The sequence below is a fragment of the Chroicocephalus ridibundus genome, chromosome 1, assembly GCF_963924245.1.
Source record: "Chroicocephalus ridibundus chromosome 1, bChrRid1.1, whole genome shotgun sequence".
NCBI classification, from domain to species: domain Eukaryota; kingdom Metazoa; phylum Chordata; class Aves; order Charadriiformes; family Laridae; genus Chroicocephalus; species Chroicocephalus ridibundus.
In genome coordinates this window covers 62,451,229-62,468,047 of record NC_086284.1, presented here as the reverse complement: position 1 = coordinate 62,468,047, position 16,819 = coordinate 62,451,229, and the positions used below count along the sequence as shown (strand labels likewise).

Genomic DNA, 16,819 nt, shown 5'->3' with positions numbered 1-16,819 from the left:
TCACTTGCCTGTGTGCAGCAGTGATAGGATCCAGTTTGCCTTGTCCTCCCTAATCCAATGGGTCATCTGGTGGTGCTGCATTGTCCTATTCTCTTGTGACTTGTGGCTTTTCAGTTTTCTTGGCTGTCTTAATGTGTCATTGTCTGCAAATACATTCTCTTTGCTACCTGAGAATAGAAGTTTATAAAGTTTTTTGTAGCTGCAATAAGGCAAATAGGTAATTTATTTTGCTTTCCATCTATTTTGGTTGCTGTGTTCTCTGGGACTGACAGAACATTTCTATTTTCTCAGTCTCTTACTTTATTTTTCTTTTAATCTATTGAGTTATTTGGTCTTCAACCTGCCTTCAAAGTTTACCTCTATTGGGTTTACTCTTGGAAAAAAACTGGGCTATAGAAGATGAATATTTATTTTCAGTCTTTTCTTGGATTTTACTTCTTCCATCATATTGCTGTTCTCTCTTGCTCTGTCTGCTCCTTGTGACTTACTTATATTGTTCTAAAGGAAACTTGAAGAGGAGTTGAAGAATTTTAACCTTCATAGGTTTAAACCTTTGCATCTGGTGTAGATAAATTTTTATAAAGATTTTTTTATTTTAAATACTGCCCTCTAAAATTTGCAAGCTTCCCAATACTGTAACAATTATTCCAAAATGTACAGCTTAATTACATCCCAGTTCCTATAGCTTAGTGAATGAACTGTAGCTCCTGTGTGAACTGATATAGAGGAGTGATTTATGTTTTCCTCAAGAACAGCTCTTTTATAATCCAGAAGTAGCAGTTACAAGAAACATGTGTTTAAGGTGTCAGGAAACTGCATTTATAAAGCTTGTCCTGTTGTAACATTTGACCAGTTAATGCATGAGTATCTATCTCCCCCTCTCCTCCCCTTTTGGCTCTCGTTGCCTACTTAGACTTTATGAGGTTTAAATGCATGTAGAAACAGCAAAATAGCCTCCTGCGGGAAGGTATGTATCTCAACAGATGATCTTTCAGTCTTCTTGAACTTACCTACAAGCAGCTTTGACACACCTACCTCATTCTGTTTAGTAGTAATTTCATCATATTCGTCTTATAATTACAACATCAGTTTCTCTTTATTTTTTTATGCTTTGAAGCTGGTTTACCTTTGTTGAGTTCTCTTATTTTAGGATAGTTTTGTTATCAAGTGACCTCTGAAGTTATTGGGTGTTAATTCCCCTTTCCAGTAAGATCGTCACTCCTTCGTGCTCAAGTTTCTGTACCTGGTGTATTCAGGATACAACTTGCTAGACAATAAGGAAAGGATCGTCTGTATTTCAAAACCTGGATATTCGAAAATTTTCTGCATTAGTCTCTTTGAGCCCTCTGATTTGCTCCTAACGACATCAGACTTTGTTGTTTTTCTGAACCAACTACTTTCAGATGAAGTTGTTTGTGTAGCACATGTTTCTTTCCTTCAGTTTTCAGCATTATATGTGAATTGCTATACCTCTTGGTTTTCTTAAGAGCCATCAGATGTACTTGCATCTTCTCTGACCTAGACCACACTCATGTGAAGAAGAGGTCTGTTTTATTCTATGAGAAAGTAAGTTATTAGTAGTACTTGAAATAAGCATTGCTTAGTGCTGTGAAGATACTCCATGGGGTACAGAAAAAAACTTAAATATCTCCCTTTTCATGAGCAGTGTATTGGAAGCATTTTAATCTTCTAGACCAAAGGACTGAGGCAACAATGCCTGCTTTATACAAAGCTGAGATTTGATCCTTGATCCAGTTCTTGCCACTATTGTTATCAACGAGACCTATTGCTTAACCTGGATGATTTTGATTGAAGAGTTCCTCAGGCTGGTGATTAAGAAGAGACTATCTCCCGATTTCATTTCTCACCATTTCTGTTTGTTGTATGGAATCTTGTTTTGTAGGGTGGGAGGAGACAGGATATACAAAAGTGTAAAATTACGTACTAGTAATTGTGTTTGTCATAGTCTTGTTTTCTCCCATCCTACCTTCCTCCCTCTTTCCCCTTTTTACATTATACTGACTTTCTCCATAATAGCGTATTTCCTAATTCTGCAAGATTTATTCCTATTTTTTTAATGACTACAAGGGGGAGAAAGGGTGGAAGATTACTGTTTTTGATACCCCTGTGATTGACAGTCTTTTTGCCTCCTGCTTCCTAGTAGGTAGATAACACTTGCTGTATGGGATCTTGTTTTGTAGGGTGGAAGAAGAGGGAGGACTACAACAAACACAAATAGTGGTACGTAATTTTCCCTTTCTCCTTTGTCGCTCCCTACTTACCAGTCTTAACACAGAATGTGCTCAATCATATGAAGATGCCTTGTGCTGCTAATTGCTGCTTTTTATAAAAACACATCTTCCCAGTTTTTGTTAGTTAATTGCCTGAAACATTTTAAGAAAGAATACAACTGAAATACTCTGTACATCACATAGGTAGTGGGTCACTCTTGGCCACAATGTGACTGAACTTAAACTGAGCAGATTCTATATCCCATTGTGGCATCTGAAGTCCTCTAGTCATCCGTTATCTTTTACAATATTTAATAGGCTACTGTATGTGGGATTTTGGAGAAAACATCTGGAATGGGGAAAGGATAATCATCCTTCTGTTTAAAATAAAATCGACTACATGCATAGAGTGCGCTATCTTTTTGAAAAGTTAATTCTGTGGAGCTGATAGAGAACTGCCTGAGTTTCTGGGTCAAGTTTCATCAAAATATTGTAAGCTTAAATTCTAGTTGCAGAATCTTAATTAGACTGAATGGCACAGGGAGACAGTACCCAGCCTTGCATAACAGAGATTGTCTGGAGGTTAGAGAGATTTTTCTCATAAAATAAAGGGGAAGATTGCTGCTAGAGGGAGGAGTAAAGTATCGTGTTGTGTAGTCTTTGAATGTTTCACTCAAGTTTCACTCAAGCACAGAAGTTATTCAAAAGCTGTTATCATTTGGTTTTGGTTTGTATTTTTTTTCCCTGTCATAAGGCTCACACTTCTGCCCTCTTGTAAAAATGGTACAAATTGGCAGTGTTTATCAGGCAGATAGATAAAGCATCATAGCTGCAGCACAAAGATTATGGAAAAATGCTTTATTGAATTCAGTTATCAAGAGAAATAGAGAAAAACAAATGATGTGTATAAAACTTGTTTCAAAAAAGATACCATCTTCATTAGACCAATTTTTCTTAGTGTTGTTCTGGGTTGTTGGTTCGCTCTTGACTGAGAAGAAACATGTCTGCCCAGTGAATCATTCCTAGTTTCTATGACACCCCTAAGATTTGCAGAGTACAGCTACAGCAAAAAACAAGTCATATATTCAAGTTCTGAATAGCTGTGATAATTATGAAACAAAAGCTGCATTTTTATTTGCCATGATGATAGGAAAGCTTTTCCCTTTCAGTCGAAAACAAGAACAAAACCCAGTACATCCTCAACAGAGTAGTGAATCCGCACTCCTCTTGGAAAGAGCACGTTAGGGATCAGATCCTGTACTTTAACTGATCTGCAGAGATTGTGTGTCAAGAAAGTAAATGGAAAAGGTAGAATAAACTTTATCTGTTTGATACTCAGTAAAATAGAGTCTTTTTTTTTTTTCCTGTGAAGAGAAGAACCCGTTATAATGGATTACTTTAATCCTCAGCATGCTGTTGTTGTTTATGGACTGACATGATGCCTGTGGTCAGGATAATTCTTTTCTTTCTACTGTGAAACTAGAAACAAAAGGATTTTGGATGATCTGTCTGTGTTTGGTCCATTTAAAAGGAAGTTCAACCTTTTGATGGAGAGATTCTTCCCAGACTAGGGTAAAACCTAAATTCACATTGTTAACGTGGAGCAAAACTACTCCATCATGAGTATTTTATATAGATAATAACTGCATGTTGTGGAAAAACAGGAAGTAAGATGATAGAGAAGTAATTAAGATGTAGAGGTTTTGTACTGTTGGCATTTGGAAAAAAAGTTAATTGCTTTTATTCTGAGGTTTGTAACATTGCCATTAATTTTCATGATAACTTTTTTGCATAGACATGACACATACTGAATAGATCTGTCTGTCTGTTAGAAAGTGCATGGGCTACTAAGATGTCAAGAAAAATGGCACTTTGAAAGTTTCAAAAGGATGTATAATTACTGTGGATTAAGTTTTACTTGAGCTGGGTGAGGAGGGAGTTGATTTTCTTTTTTTAATGGCACCCTAATTTGTCTGCATAACCATCACAAAACCTCTGGCTATGATAGCCGCCTTCTCCCCATGCAGCCTAGAAGGCTGTCCATTTTAATTTCGGAGGTGTTCTTGGCCTATAGTGGCGTGGCGACCACCCCTGGGTTATACTGGTACGTGTTACCTTTATCTCGGTACTGTGGATGAAAGATATTTTAATGGGAATGGGTCTGGAATAGTGACTCTTTTACCAGTTGGAGTGGAGAGGAATAGTGGAACCTGGGGATTCCTGGAAAGCCCTTGGTATCTCTGCGTCACCTAGAAATCCTGGTTATGGGCAAAGATCCCAGTGTCTGTGTTGGCTGAATTGTGAATGTAAAATGTATGTTGCAGCACGTCGGTCTTGTATTTGCTGTATTTCCTGAAAACAAAGTTTGCAACAACCCTCCTAATGTGTTGAAGTAGATATGGCAATTTGCTAAGAATGCAACAAACGTTTTAAGCAAAGCTTTCCTATGGACATAAGTAGATACTTAATAGCGGGTGTGTGGGTGTATTTTCTGCCATTTGCTAGAATTTTGTAATTTTTCTGTTATAAATAATGAAAGGCAACACATAAGAATACTGAAGGGTAGATTTTGAGAATGGATACTTAGGGTGGGAAGTTTAATGTATTTTAAAAAATAACATTCTTGTTCTTCAGTCATATTTAACTTTTACAATGTAAACTAGAAAGATGGCATGGCTTGAATTGCTTCAGTACCTGAAAACTGCTATTCAGGTGTAACAAATCAGATTAATAGTACTTCTGTGTTCATGCCTGTTTATTTTGCAGCTGGGGTATACTTTTGGCTGGCTTCTCTTTGACCCATAGCTCATAGTTTTCTTGTTTTATGCCAAATAGGTTATGTTTATTTTACTGTGAATGTAGTGATTGTTGCCTTTAAAATAACTTTTGGTGCCCTTTGGTTTTCATCTTTCAGCCTATAATTATTATAACAAGTTTATAAATATGCCCATCCATGTTTTCTGCCTGTTTCGAACTATTTATAATTCTCATTAGCAGTAGCAAGAGAGGAGTTTTCTCTTCTTAAACACTGAGATGGGATTCTGGAGATACTGTGGAGAGAAAGTTGTTAGTCATGGACTTGATGTCCAAACAAAATAGGTGTCAAATCAGCCAAAGAGTAGCAGCAGCCTTCCTATGCATCTGCTTCCCAGGGAGGGAGAATTACCAAAGTATTATCTTTCCTGAGGCTGAGGTAAGGCAAATCTGTAGTGCATATGCAACAAAACTCAACTCATTCTGTGATTCTTTCATTCTATGAAATGAATTCCAGTCTAACACCGCTCAAAAAAAAAAATAATCACGTCTTCATGCTGTTGCGTCCTTCATGCTACAGCACCGCTGACATTTGTGAAGCTATGTCTGACCTCCACAGCATCACTGGAGATGAGTGACAAGCGGGGTCAGCTCATCTTCCTTTAGCCTCACTAGGAAACAGGCAATGACTGCAGGCTACTTATTCAGGCTTAGTGAAGAGACTGACCCTATCAGAAGCTGATCCTTCCCAGCCATCTGAGTGGTGTTAGATACCTGTCTTGGCACCATGCTCATGGCTGGAACAGGGTAAATTGTTACCTTCACACCTCAGTTCAAGAAATGTGTAGTTCTGAGAATTCTGCTGGTTTTGTTCATGTGACTTTTTGATAATTTCTTACGCGTTGTAAAGATGTGTATTAAGTTTTCTCTGTAAAGGAGACTGAAAGAAGCAATGTTTCTCTTTTCAACAGATGACTTTTTTTCCCAGTGAACAGCACTATGCACTTTATAACTGTTCACAACACAAAGAGGGATTAATGGTCTCAATAAAAGTTAGATTTCTTTACCTTGTAAAGAAGAAAACAGAAACACTGGACTTTATCATTTTGTCTAAGGAACTCCATGCTCTCATTGCATTTTCTGGTTAGGAAATGGGTACTAGTCTTCCTCAGAGACCGTCTAACCTTTCCGAAGTTGTCTTACACATGTTAACCTCCTTTAAAAAAATAAAACTAGACACTTACTAGAGAATTTTCTCCTCAGTTCTTTCATAAAATGATTTATCTCATATGTAATAAATTTGTAGCATATTTCTTCAATAAGCATTTAAAAAAATAAGGAATACTCCCTTGTGAAGGAGGGAAAGCTTGCAGTAATATTAAAAAACAGATTTTGTAAAATTGCGGTTTGGGAGGTGTATTGAGACCCCAAGCCTGAGAGATGTTGAATCATCAAAGATAACCAGGCATTTAGTTATTTCTCTAAGGTAACTTAAGGAGTTCTCACTGAGAAATCTGACTTATTTGATACTGTGTAGAATAGGACTCATTATTTTGGGGTTTTTTTTCAGATTTTTTCTCAAGTATTCATGTTAAATACTCTCAGTTTAAAACATATCTGTTCTACAAAGCATTCAAAGCCTACAGAATTTTCCTAGAAACGGAAAGTCTCTCAACTCTCCCATTGTGACCATCAATACATTTCTTCCATCGATATGTTTCTTGTCCAGCTACATGCTGCTCTCTCCATTGTTTCCAAATGCCAGCCTAAGCTGCTACTGGCAATTCCTTTCTTTCCTGAAAACATTTACTTTCAGGGAAAAAAAAATCACTCTGAGGCAGAGATTTGTCTGTGTACGGGCACACATAGAAAGCTTTGGACCCGTGAAGGGAGAAATCAACAGCGGCACATGCTTGGATGAGTGATCTGGAAAAAAGCGGCCCCATGTTTATGTCTGATCTATACTCTTCATGCACATCAAAGACATAAATAAATATGTATAAAATTTATCCTAAGCTCTGTCATTGGTTTGGTGTTTACCTGTATTCCCCCCAAACTCAGAAGGATTATTTGGCTGTGTTCATGCAATTTGGAGGAAAATGTCTAAAGCAAAAATCATTTATTAATCAACTGACTTTTAATAACCATGGCCAAAGGAGTTTAATTTAATTTAATTTAATGTTTAGTAGCACTTATATTGTTTCTAACTGAAAGATAATGCTTATTTTATACTTTTGATGCAATTACACTGTTTTCTGCTTTAGAGCAGAATTCAGAAGAGTTACTGAAATGTCAAAATGAAGACAGGAGGGAGGCCCATGATCAAAGGACTATTGCTTCTATATCTGCCCAACCTGGCCCATTGTCAATACATGTTTGGTATTTTGCTGTTCTTCTGAGTTCTTACCTTATTTATTTGACCTAATGACTGTGATTACATTATTTCCATTTGACCTACTGAGTATGGAATGTTAAACATGTTTCTTAAGTGTATCAGAGTCAAATGATTTACCATGGAAACCGAAGGTTTCCCAGTCTTCATGTGATATTCTTGGAACCTGTCTTATTAATAATGGAGTTCTTTTTGCCATCTGCTTAATACCACTGATTTTCTGTGAAGCAAAGGAGGTGAGTTGGAGTACATGGTTTTTAAAACATCACTCCTTGGAAAGTTTGAAAAATAAACCTTCTCTCAAAAGAGGGCAACTGATTAGCTTTATAACTCCATTTTTTACATTGGTGTTTATCCCCTTCATTAAGATATCAAAATCACATGACCAAATTTACAGAGGTTCTGACTGGGACTCTACAAGTCAATAGGAGCTGGGGCAGTCAACCCTCTAAAAATAAATGGCCTGGTTTTCATAGGTTGGAGGAATTTTCACTCAAGCAAGAAAATTGTCACTGCCAGATGGTGATGGAAGCACTACTACAGCAAGGGGATGTTAACAAAGATGCACTCAGCAAGGCAAATTGTTACCATAGTTACAGGATGCTAAGCATTTTCAAATAAATAAATAAATAAAAAAAATTAGACTGTATTATTTAGATAGCTGTATGGCCAAAAAAAAAATAATTTTGGATTATTTTTCCGTTTTCAAATGATTGTGTTTTTTCGACATTCTGCTTGCTGACTAGGTGCATTTCTTTCTACCTAAACACCCTTATCAGCTGTATTTGTTTTTATTCTATAACAAATCCTGGTACTTACTCCCTTTCCTTTCTCCATTCTTTCAGTGTATCTGCACAACCGAGCAGAGCATAACAGTCCATAGGATTTGTGAACATCCTTTAGGCTTTGATGGCAGAATACGACAGACAGCAAAATGAATGATGGGGGTGTAACAGCTATTGAGTGTCCCTAGACAGTCACTGGCCTCCCACTCTGTTAGTTGACACACAGAGGGAGTTTCATGGAAATGTGGCCTGGATTTTGGTGCTAATTACCGTAAAGTGGGCCAAATGAAATCTTAGAGGAGGGAAGAGTTTGCAGTACGCAGGAATGTTGAAGTATGCCCTCTTTAATACAGGAAACAGTAGTAATGTGTTCGATGGCCGCATGGCCAAAGATAACATCTTTAATGTTGGAGGTGTGCTATGGAGGTTGTGTTTTTTCTTAACATCTTGTAAAAGTTTTTTGAGCCATACTGAAATTCGCAGAACATTCACAAACCAACATAATCATGTGGAGCAGGGAAAGGGAGGGAAAAGCAGAGCAAGGGAGAATGCTGCTGCTTGGGCGTTTCTTCCTTCTGCTTTCGCTAGAAGTAATCATCAGGTACTACCTATTCAGACAAAAATTGTGATCTACTAAATCATCACAGAAAGATTAAGGCCAATCTGGCAGGAGTTTAAAGGTGAGAGATTTCTCATCTTTACAAATGAGAGAAAACGGAGCTTCTCTTGGTTCAGTGGAGTCAGTTTTCTCTGTGTTTGAAAATAGTGTCCTGTCTGAGGCCTGAAAACGTAGAGATTTGGCATGGGGTAGTTCTTGATCTAGTTTGACAACTTGTTGGTTTATGTAGGAATTGTGGCAATTCTGTTGCCGTTGGGACAAAATCATTTTCTCTTTAAAGTGCTCACCAACAACCTGAACATACGGAATATTGGTGTTGCTCCCATTGCTGGGCTCTCCTTCCTGCAGGATCACACTGTGTGTTGTATTGGCACCATCTGTCACTATTTTAAATATTTAGATTAATGGTCTAACACTAATCCAATGTCTCAAACTATAAATTGCACTAGATCTGTAAAGAGGGAGACAAAGAGAAACTGATTTCCTCCAGGAAAAGTTGCTCTAATTTGATTTTTCACTTAAAATATTTTGTAGATCAGGGCCAAATACGTTAATGCAGTTCAAGCAAGCAAAGTATTCAGATGTGAATAATCCATGAATATACATAACAAATCATACTTAATTACATTTTGATGTCTGGATAGAAGCCAGTATGTTTTGTCAAGTCTCATAGGGAAACTGCACAGGCTATTTATGCATCATTTCATAAATTGTTTTACCACCATGCTTCATTCTGTTCTTTAGGCATTTTTTAAAGCTGACATCACTTGTTAAGACCAGCATCATATTAAAGAGGAAACACAAATTTCAGTATAAAAGCACTAAAGAATATTCCAGTGAAACTTTTTCACTCAGTCCATCTGGAAATTTTTCACATCTTCTTGGATATGTCCTTTTCCTTTTCTTTCAATGCAATAAATTGAGGTAGTCTTAGAAGCTACTTCTAGCCTTCTTCATAGACGTGCATGGATTCAATTTACTAATGATTTTGCATCTGTGGAATGTCAGTATCATACCTTGAGGCAATGTGGCATTTGACTTATAATTAGGTAAGCATTTATTAATCATAACTCACAGTTATCCTGAAGGAATGATTTGTTGTCTGTCTGCAGTGTGCACCCACATACACACCTTTCAAACTGTATTATACAGTTTCTTAATGATAAACAAAGCTATTCTAGCTTTTTTTTTACATACTCCCCTCACTATTTGGAATGCAGCCTTCAAAAATTTGACATTTCGTTATTTTGTTTCTCAACCCTTTTGTTTGTTTTATTTAAAATAGTAAGTACCCCATTTTCTGGGGTTCCGTATATAGACAAAGTTAAACATTTCAATTACATTTCCAGCCAGGGCAAGAACAAAATCCAGAGGAACCAAGAAAATTAATCTATTTTAAATATGTAAAAAAAAATAATCTTATAAATAATCTGCATTGTCACTTTAGCCATTTACTAAATGCATTTATGTGATGTAGGAATGTGTGAGTGTAAATTTGTCTTAGGCTAAAAATCAGACTTTTTTTCCAGACATTAATTTGCATGATTACTTGGTTTATTATGATATGCATACTTGGTCTTGCTAAGATAATGCTTTGGTTTATTAAAAAGCTATTCTTTTCTTACACATGTGTATCTTACTTCACTGCAAGAGACAACAAATTAATTCTGCTATATTTGTCATGCAGGCCTGCAAACCCAAGCAAATTTAATAATGTAAATCTGGCTGAACCAAGCAATATATCAGGAGGGATTTGGAAATGGGTGCTAGAACGTGGCAATGGTGTTTTTCTTTTTGATGTATGGGAGTGAATCTGTGCTACTATTAGGTAACTATTGCTGCTGACTCAAACCTGCGTGAAGCCTTGAAGTAAAGGAGATGTCTCCCCTGGAGTATTTAGGCATCCATGTCATAAGCAGTGCCATCTCTTAGGGCAATTACTTCCTTCTGTGTGCTCATAATCTCCAAAAATGTATGGTTTCTTGGCTGAGGCAGAGTCATCCTTCTGCCTTGAGGTTCGCCTCCTGTTGCAGTTGGCGTCGGCAGAGCATTGCTGGCAAGACTCAACTGTTTATGCCACTTTCCCACTGCGAGTGTTTTTGTGTCCTTCATGAAATAAATTCCTTGTCACAGAGCTTGATATCAAATGCCTGGGACTTCTTATTTGGGAATTTATTTAGAGGGAGTTTCTTTAGTTCTGCTCCAATGGAAACTGACCTTCTGTTTGGTGTTATGATTTAAGTATCCTTCACTTTGCTCTTATATAGATGATTAAAATGGTTTGCAATGAAGACGAAGTTTCATCCATCACAAATTGCTGCAGTTGCATTGCATTATCTAAAATTACTCCTTAAAACAACCACTTCTAACACTTTTGAGTAAAGAAAAGTTGAAACTGGAAGAGGGATGATGTGTAGCATATGGATATATTTGAGGGTCCTAGAAAGTATATGGTCTGCAGAACACTTGCATCAATAACAGCTTTGGGGCTCTTGGCTCCTTTGGCAGCTCCTGCAGGGGACGGTGGAGGAAGAGGAAAGGTAGGAAAGTAGGCCTATATTTCTTTTTTTCTTTTCCTGGGAAGTTAAATTATACCAGTAAGTGCCACAAAAATATTTTTTATAGATATATTTTATTTAGGCAATAGATTTTAATTTAATTTTAATACTAGATAGTATTCTCATCATTTGTTTGATAAATACCAACTGTTTAATCTTAATTTGCAAGGAAGATTCAGCAAAACTTACTTGTTTATATAAAAAAACTTCACTCTTGTTGAAGGAATATAGATCAGATAAATGTCTATGTTCATATTGAGTTGTTTCTATTGCATAATACGTGTGAAAGAAAATATACTTTTGTTAAATGTTGAAATTTATGTGGCTACTTACGATTTTTTTACTCCCTACTTTTTTGGTATTTTAAAAGCAAGGCATCGCTTTGTTTTTTGTAGTTCCACTGTTAACAGTAGCTGTTCAAACATTTCACTTAACATGGTTAAATTCTTACTAAGTGTTAGAGGCTTAACCTAAAATATTAGTGTAGGGAAGTAAGGCCTTCTTGATTTCAAAATATGAAATGTGGGGCGTTATCCTGGCTGCACTGAGTTGAAAGAAAATTTGCATTTGCCTCACTGTGACATTGTTTTGGGGTTTTTGTGCCATCGAGTTCATTGGATGTACTCGTGCTTTCAAAATGTTAGAAAAGTGTATTCCCATTCACTGAGGAGCAATCCATAGATACAACTGCGTCATTAGGAATAACACCTCCTTGGAAACCAGGTTGAAGTTGTAGTCCAAAAAAGTTCTTCTCAGCTTTCACCTAATATTGAGGGGACTTAACTTCTATAGGGGCCCTTTCCTTACCCCATGTACCTCAGTTTCTGTTTCAGTATGTATCAGGAAGCACTTTCTTGTTGACAGGTTGAGGCAAGCTGGTAGCAAGCTCATGGCAGGGGGCAGGTGGGGAGTGGGATGGCAGCACCTTCTGCACCACAGCCTCGGTGTATAGGACCCACATAAGAAGAGCTTCTATCCAGAATGCACCTGAGGCTTTCTCTCAAAAGGAAAGGGAGACAAGAATTGGACAGAGCTCTGTCAACTGTATAACAGAGTTCAAACCATTTTAATTCACCTGGTCAGACCTGAGACCCAACATCCACTGAGGTTGATTCTGAAGCATGATTGCAGTAGACTTGTGGGAGTCCAAAGGTGAATTATCTCTGACAGTGAAAATGGGTGGTCTGGAATAGTTATTTAAAAAAGGACCATGACCTTTTTCAAAGATGTGCAAGCTGCCTGCTTTTAGGAGAGAGGAGTAGGCTTTGGACCTTTGAGTAGATTTTTGATAATCATCAGATCCCCTAAAGAGAAGTGTCTTCTTGCTGTGTTCTTGGGGTAGGCAACTCCATCATCATCATGCTCCTTAGTTCCTCACTCTCATCGTGTGTTTTACAGACAACCTTGTGCCCTGCCTTGGGATCCTGGGGACCGTCCTGGGGTTAGACAGGTCTCCCAGTGTTGCTGTGAATAAAGAAGGCATTGAGCAAACCACCTAGGCACTCAGCGTATTGTTTTGTCCCTACTGGTAGATGACTTTGATCTACTAGACATTGAGTTTACTTGCCTTTGAGTTTAGGCTGCACAAAGATCCATGGAAAAATCAGCCTGATATCCCAGGTATCAGAAGTGAGTCCTGCTGTGGGTCCCTCTGCTTGCCAAGCTGACTTTGTTTACATTTGTATCTGATGGGTTTAAATGTGGGACAACATCCAAATCTTCAGGGATTTTATCACGCCGTGTCACAGAGCCTGCAGACATTAGATTAGTTGAAATTTTTAATAGCCTGGGTTTTGGACCTGATGTCTAGTGCTTCATGAAGGATGACAGACTTCTGGTAAATGAGACAAGTATTTCCAGTTGTCCTCTCTGCACAAAGATCTCCAGTATAGCAGTTTTCCACTTACATAGTTTCATTAAAGTCAATGTAGTTGCTTGTGTAATGCAGTAATAGTTCAAGGTTGCAAACTCTTTGAATTCTCAGGAGGTTTAAAATCCCACAGACAGTAGTTATTTTCTTTTTTTTTCGTTACTTTTTTTCTTTCTTCATATTCTTGGAAGGGTTTTTTTTGTTTGTTTTACTCAGAGGAAGCCAAATAAAAGACTGAAGATGTTTTGCTTGGGCATGCATCATGCCAGCATCTTCAGTTGTCTCATACTGAATAGATGAGGAGAGGGCTGTAGACGTGGTCTACCTTGACTTAAGCAAGGTGTTCAACACGGTATCCCACAGCATCCTCATAGGGAAGCTTAGGAAGAGTGGGCTAGATGAATGGACAGTAAATAACTGGTTGAAAGACAGAGCTCAGAGGGTCGTGATCAGGGGCACAGAGTCTAGTTGGAGGTCAGTGACGACTGGTGTTCCCCAGGGGTCAGTACTGGGTCCAGTCCTCTTCAGTATATTCATCAATGACCTGGATGAGGGGATAGAGGGCACCCTCAGCAAGTTTGCTGATGACACAAAGCTGGGGGGGGTGGCTGACCCACCGGAAGGCTGTGCCGCCATACAGAGAGACCTGGACAGGCTGGAGAGTTGGGCAGAGAGGAACCTGATGAAATTCAACCAGGGCAAGTGTAGGGTGCTGCACCTGGGGAGGAATAACCCCATGCACCAGGACAGGTTGGGAGAGCAGCTCAGCTGAAAGAGACCTGGGAGTCCTGGTGGACAACAGGATGACCAAGAGCCAGCAATGTGCCCTTGTGGCCAAGAAGGCCAATGGCATCCTGGGGTGCATCAAGAAGAGTGTGGCCAGCAGGTCAAGGGAGGTCATCCTCCCCCTCTACTCTGCCTTGGTGAGGCCGCACCTGGAGTACTGTGTCCAGTTCTGGGCTCCCCGGTTCAAGAGGGACGGGGAACTGCTGGAGACGGTGCAGCAGAGAGCTACCAAGATGCTGAGGGGACTGGAACACCTCTCTTATGAAGAAAGGTTGAGGGATTTGGGTCCCTTCAGTCTGGAAAAAAGGCAGCTGATGGGGGACCTTATCAACACTTATAAATACTTAAAGGGTGGGTGTCAGGAGAATGGGGTCAGGAGGATGGGCCAGGCGCTTCTCAGTGGTGCCCAGGGACACGACAAGAGGTAATGGGCACAAACTTGAGCATAAGTTCCATCTCAACATGAGGGAAAACTTCTTTACTTTGAGGGTGGCAGAGCACTGGAACAGGCTGCCCAGAGAGGTTGTTGAGTCTTCTTCTCTGGAGACATTCAAAATCCACCTGGACGCGTTCCTGTGCAACCTGCTCTGGGTAACCCTGCTCTGGCAGGGGGGGTTGGAGTAGATGATCTCCAGAGGTCCCTTTCAACCCTGTGAATCTATGATTCTGTGATACCAGTTTTCAGACAATACAGTCTGTACTTTTTTCCTACCAGTCATTCTAGAAAAATGCATTACATTTCAGTTATTCCATATCTTAGGCTGTAAAAAAATTATTATGAAGTCAAGGTCCAAACTCTGTTAAAAAAAGAAAAGAAAAGAAAAGAAAAGAAAAGAAAAGAAAAGAAAAGAAAAGAAAAGAAAAGAAAAGAAAAGAAAAGAAAAGAAAAGAAAAGAAAAGAAAAGAAAAGAAAAGAAAAGAAAAGAAAAGAAAAGAAAAGAAAAGAAAAGAAAAGAAAAGAAAAGAAAAGAAAAGAAAAGAAAAGAAAAGAAAAGAAAAGAAAAAAGAAAAGAAAAGAAAAGAAAAGAAAAGAAAAGAAAAGAAAAGAAAAGAAAAGAAAAGAAAAGAAAAGAAAAGAAAAGAAAAGAAAAGAAAAGAAAAGAAAAGAAAAGAAAAGAAAAGAAAAGAAAAGAAAAGAAAAGAAAAGAAAAGAAAAGAAAAGAAAAGAAAAGAAAAGAAAAGAAAAGAAAAGAAAAGAAAAGAAAAGAAAATTTCAGTTGGAAGGGACCAATAACCATCTAGTCCAACTGCCTGATGACTTCAGGGCTGGCCAAAAGTTAAAGAATGTCATTAAGGGCACTGTAAAAATGCCTCTTAAACACTTGGGGCATTGACCACCTCTCTATGAAGCCTGTTCCAGTATTTGATCACCCTCTCGGCAAAGAAATGTTTCCTAATGTCCAATCTAAACCTCTCCTGGTGCAGCTTTGAATCATCCTCGCTGTATACCAGGGTATATCCAGCCCTACTGCTGGATATCAGGGAGAAGAGCTCAGCACCTCCCTCTCCACTTCCCCTCCTCAGGAAGCTGTAGAGATCAATGAGCTCGCCTCTCAGCCTTCTTTTCCTCCAAGCTAGACAAATTCAAAGTCCTTAGCTGCTCCTCATAAGACATTCCTTCCAGCTCTTTCACCAGCTTTGTTGCCCTCTGGACACCTTTGAGTACCTCTCTTAAATAAAGACCTTATCTGTTTGTTGCTTAAATTTTGTATTATTTACTGAAGTAACTAAATAGAAGAAGTGCTTCATTAACTACCGGAGAAGCAGTTTGGTGCTGAGTGTTCTTTAAAATCATCTCATTTACATCAGTGACTAAACACGGCCTTTTTTCCTGCTCAATTCAATTAAGTATTTTGAGATGAAATGATATATCTTATGGGAAAATCACGGTAGCTGTATTTGGAAATACCTTTCAAATTAGTAAAATAAAATTAAGATGAAATACATACTAAATTCTCCTTTTTAAGCAATATTTAACAATTCAGAAAAAAATCTTACTATTTAAACTTCAAATAATTCTGAGTGTCTGATGTACATTACTATATCAGAAACCTATTTGAAAACAAGTACAGAAATGCTCTACAACTGTATTTATTTAGAAAAAAAAACAACAGAGCTACCTTAGAATATCAGGGCTCCTGCAACATTATCAAGTGAGGTTTGATAATCATAGAAGAAAAGTCTCAACTAGTATTTTCATTCCTCTTGCTGTGCAGTCATATCTCAGACTGTACCCTGCCTCAAGTGCACTGGGCAGCAGATTTAACTTTTCATATGTAATCTTGTTTGATTACATGAATTTTATTTTTAGATAATTTTATTGAAATATCTATATGCATATGTATCTAATATACATTTTCTAGGGAAACCCTTCAATTCTTCTCTAAATAACAGTATTTACATACCAAGTACAAAATGCTTCTCAGCTTGGGAGTTATATTCTGTGATTTGAAATGTCAGAGAGCATGTTTTTGTTGTGCATTTTAAAGATATTTCACTTTAAACCTATCTGCATTTAGCCTGTCCTTTTTTATTTTTGCTTATAGTGCCCTCACCTGTAATTTAGGGCCAATTGCAGAACTTTAGCAGTAAAAATGGCAATTTTTTCTTTGAATCTTAGCTGGAGAAATACATCTCTAAATATCTTATTTTGACAGCCAGAAACAGCTATTGTGTTGCAGCTGACTTGTATTAGTTTGCAAGATTATGATTGAAAAATTACTGTGTTTTTAGTGTACCCTAAATACAGTTTACTTTTATGTCCAACCTCAGTTGTGTACTTTTACTCTATAATGGAGCCTGCAAACACTAATGAAGCAGTTCA

At 37.9% G+C, this 16,819-nt stretch overlaps 1 protein-coding gene across 5 annotated transcripts in view; it reads left to right on the top strand.

Annotated features, from left to right (window-relative positions):
• FGF14 (fibroblast growth factor 14) overlaps nt 1-16,819 on the top strand; it is a 425,616-nt gene that overhangs the window by 238,066 nt on the left and 170,731 nt on the right. For 2 of the 5 annotated variants that reach the window (XM_063337167.1, XM_063337158.1), the window contains exon 2: nt 2,202-2,241. The exons of the other annotated variants lie outside the window; for them this stretch is intronic. Coding sequence is in view for 1 of the 2 variants with exons in the window: in XM_063337158.1 (XP_063193228.1) it covers nt 2,202-2,241 (40 nt within the window). In the remaining variant the exon portion in view is untranslated. The remainder of the gene's footprint in view (nt 1-2,201; nt 2,242-16,819) is intronic. 5 annotated transcript variants of the gene reach the window in all.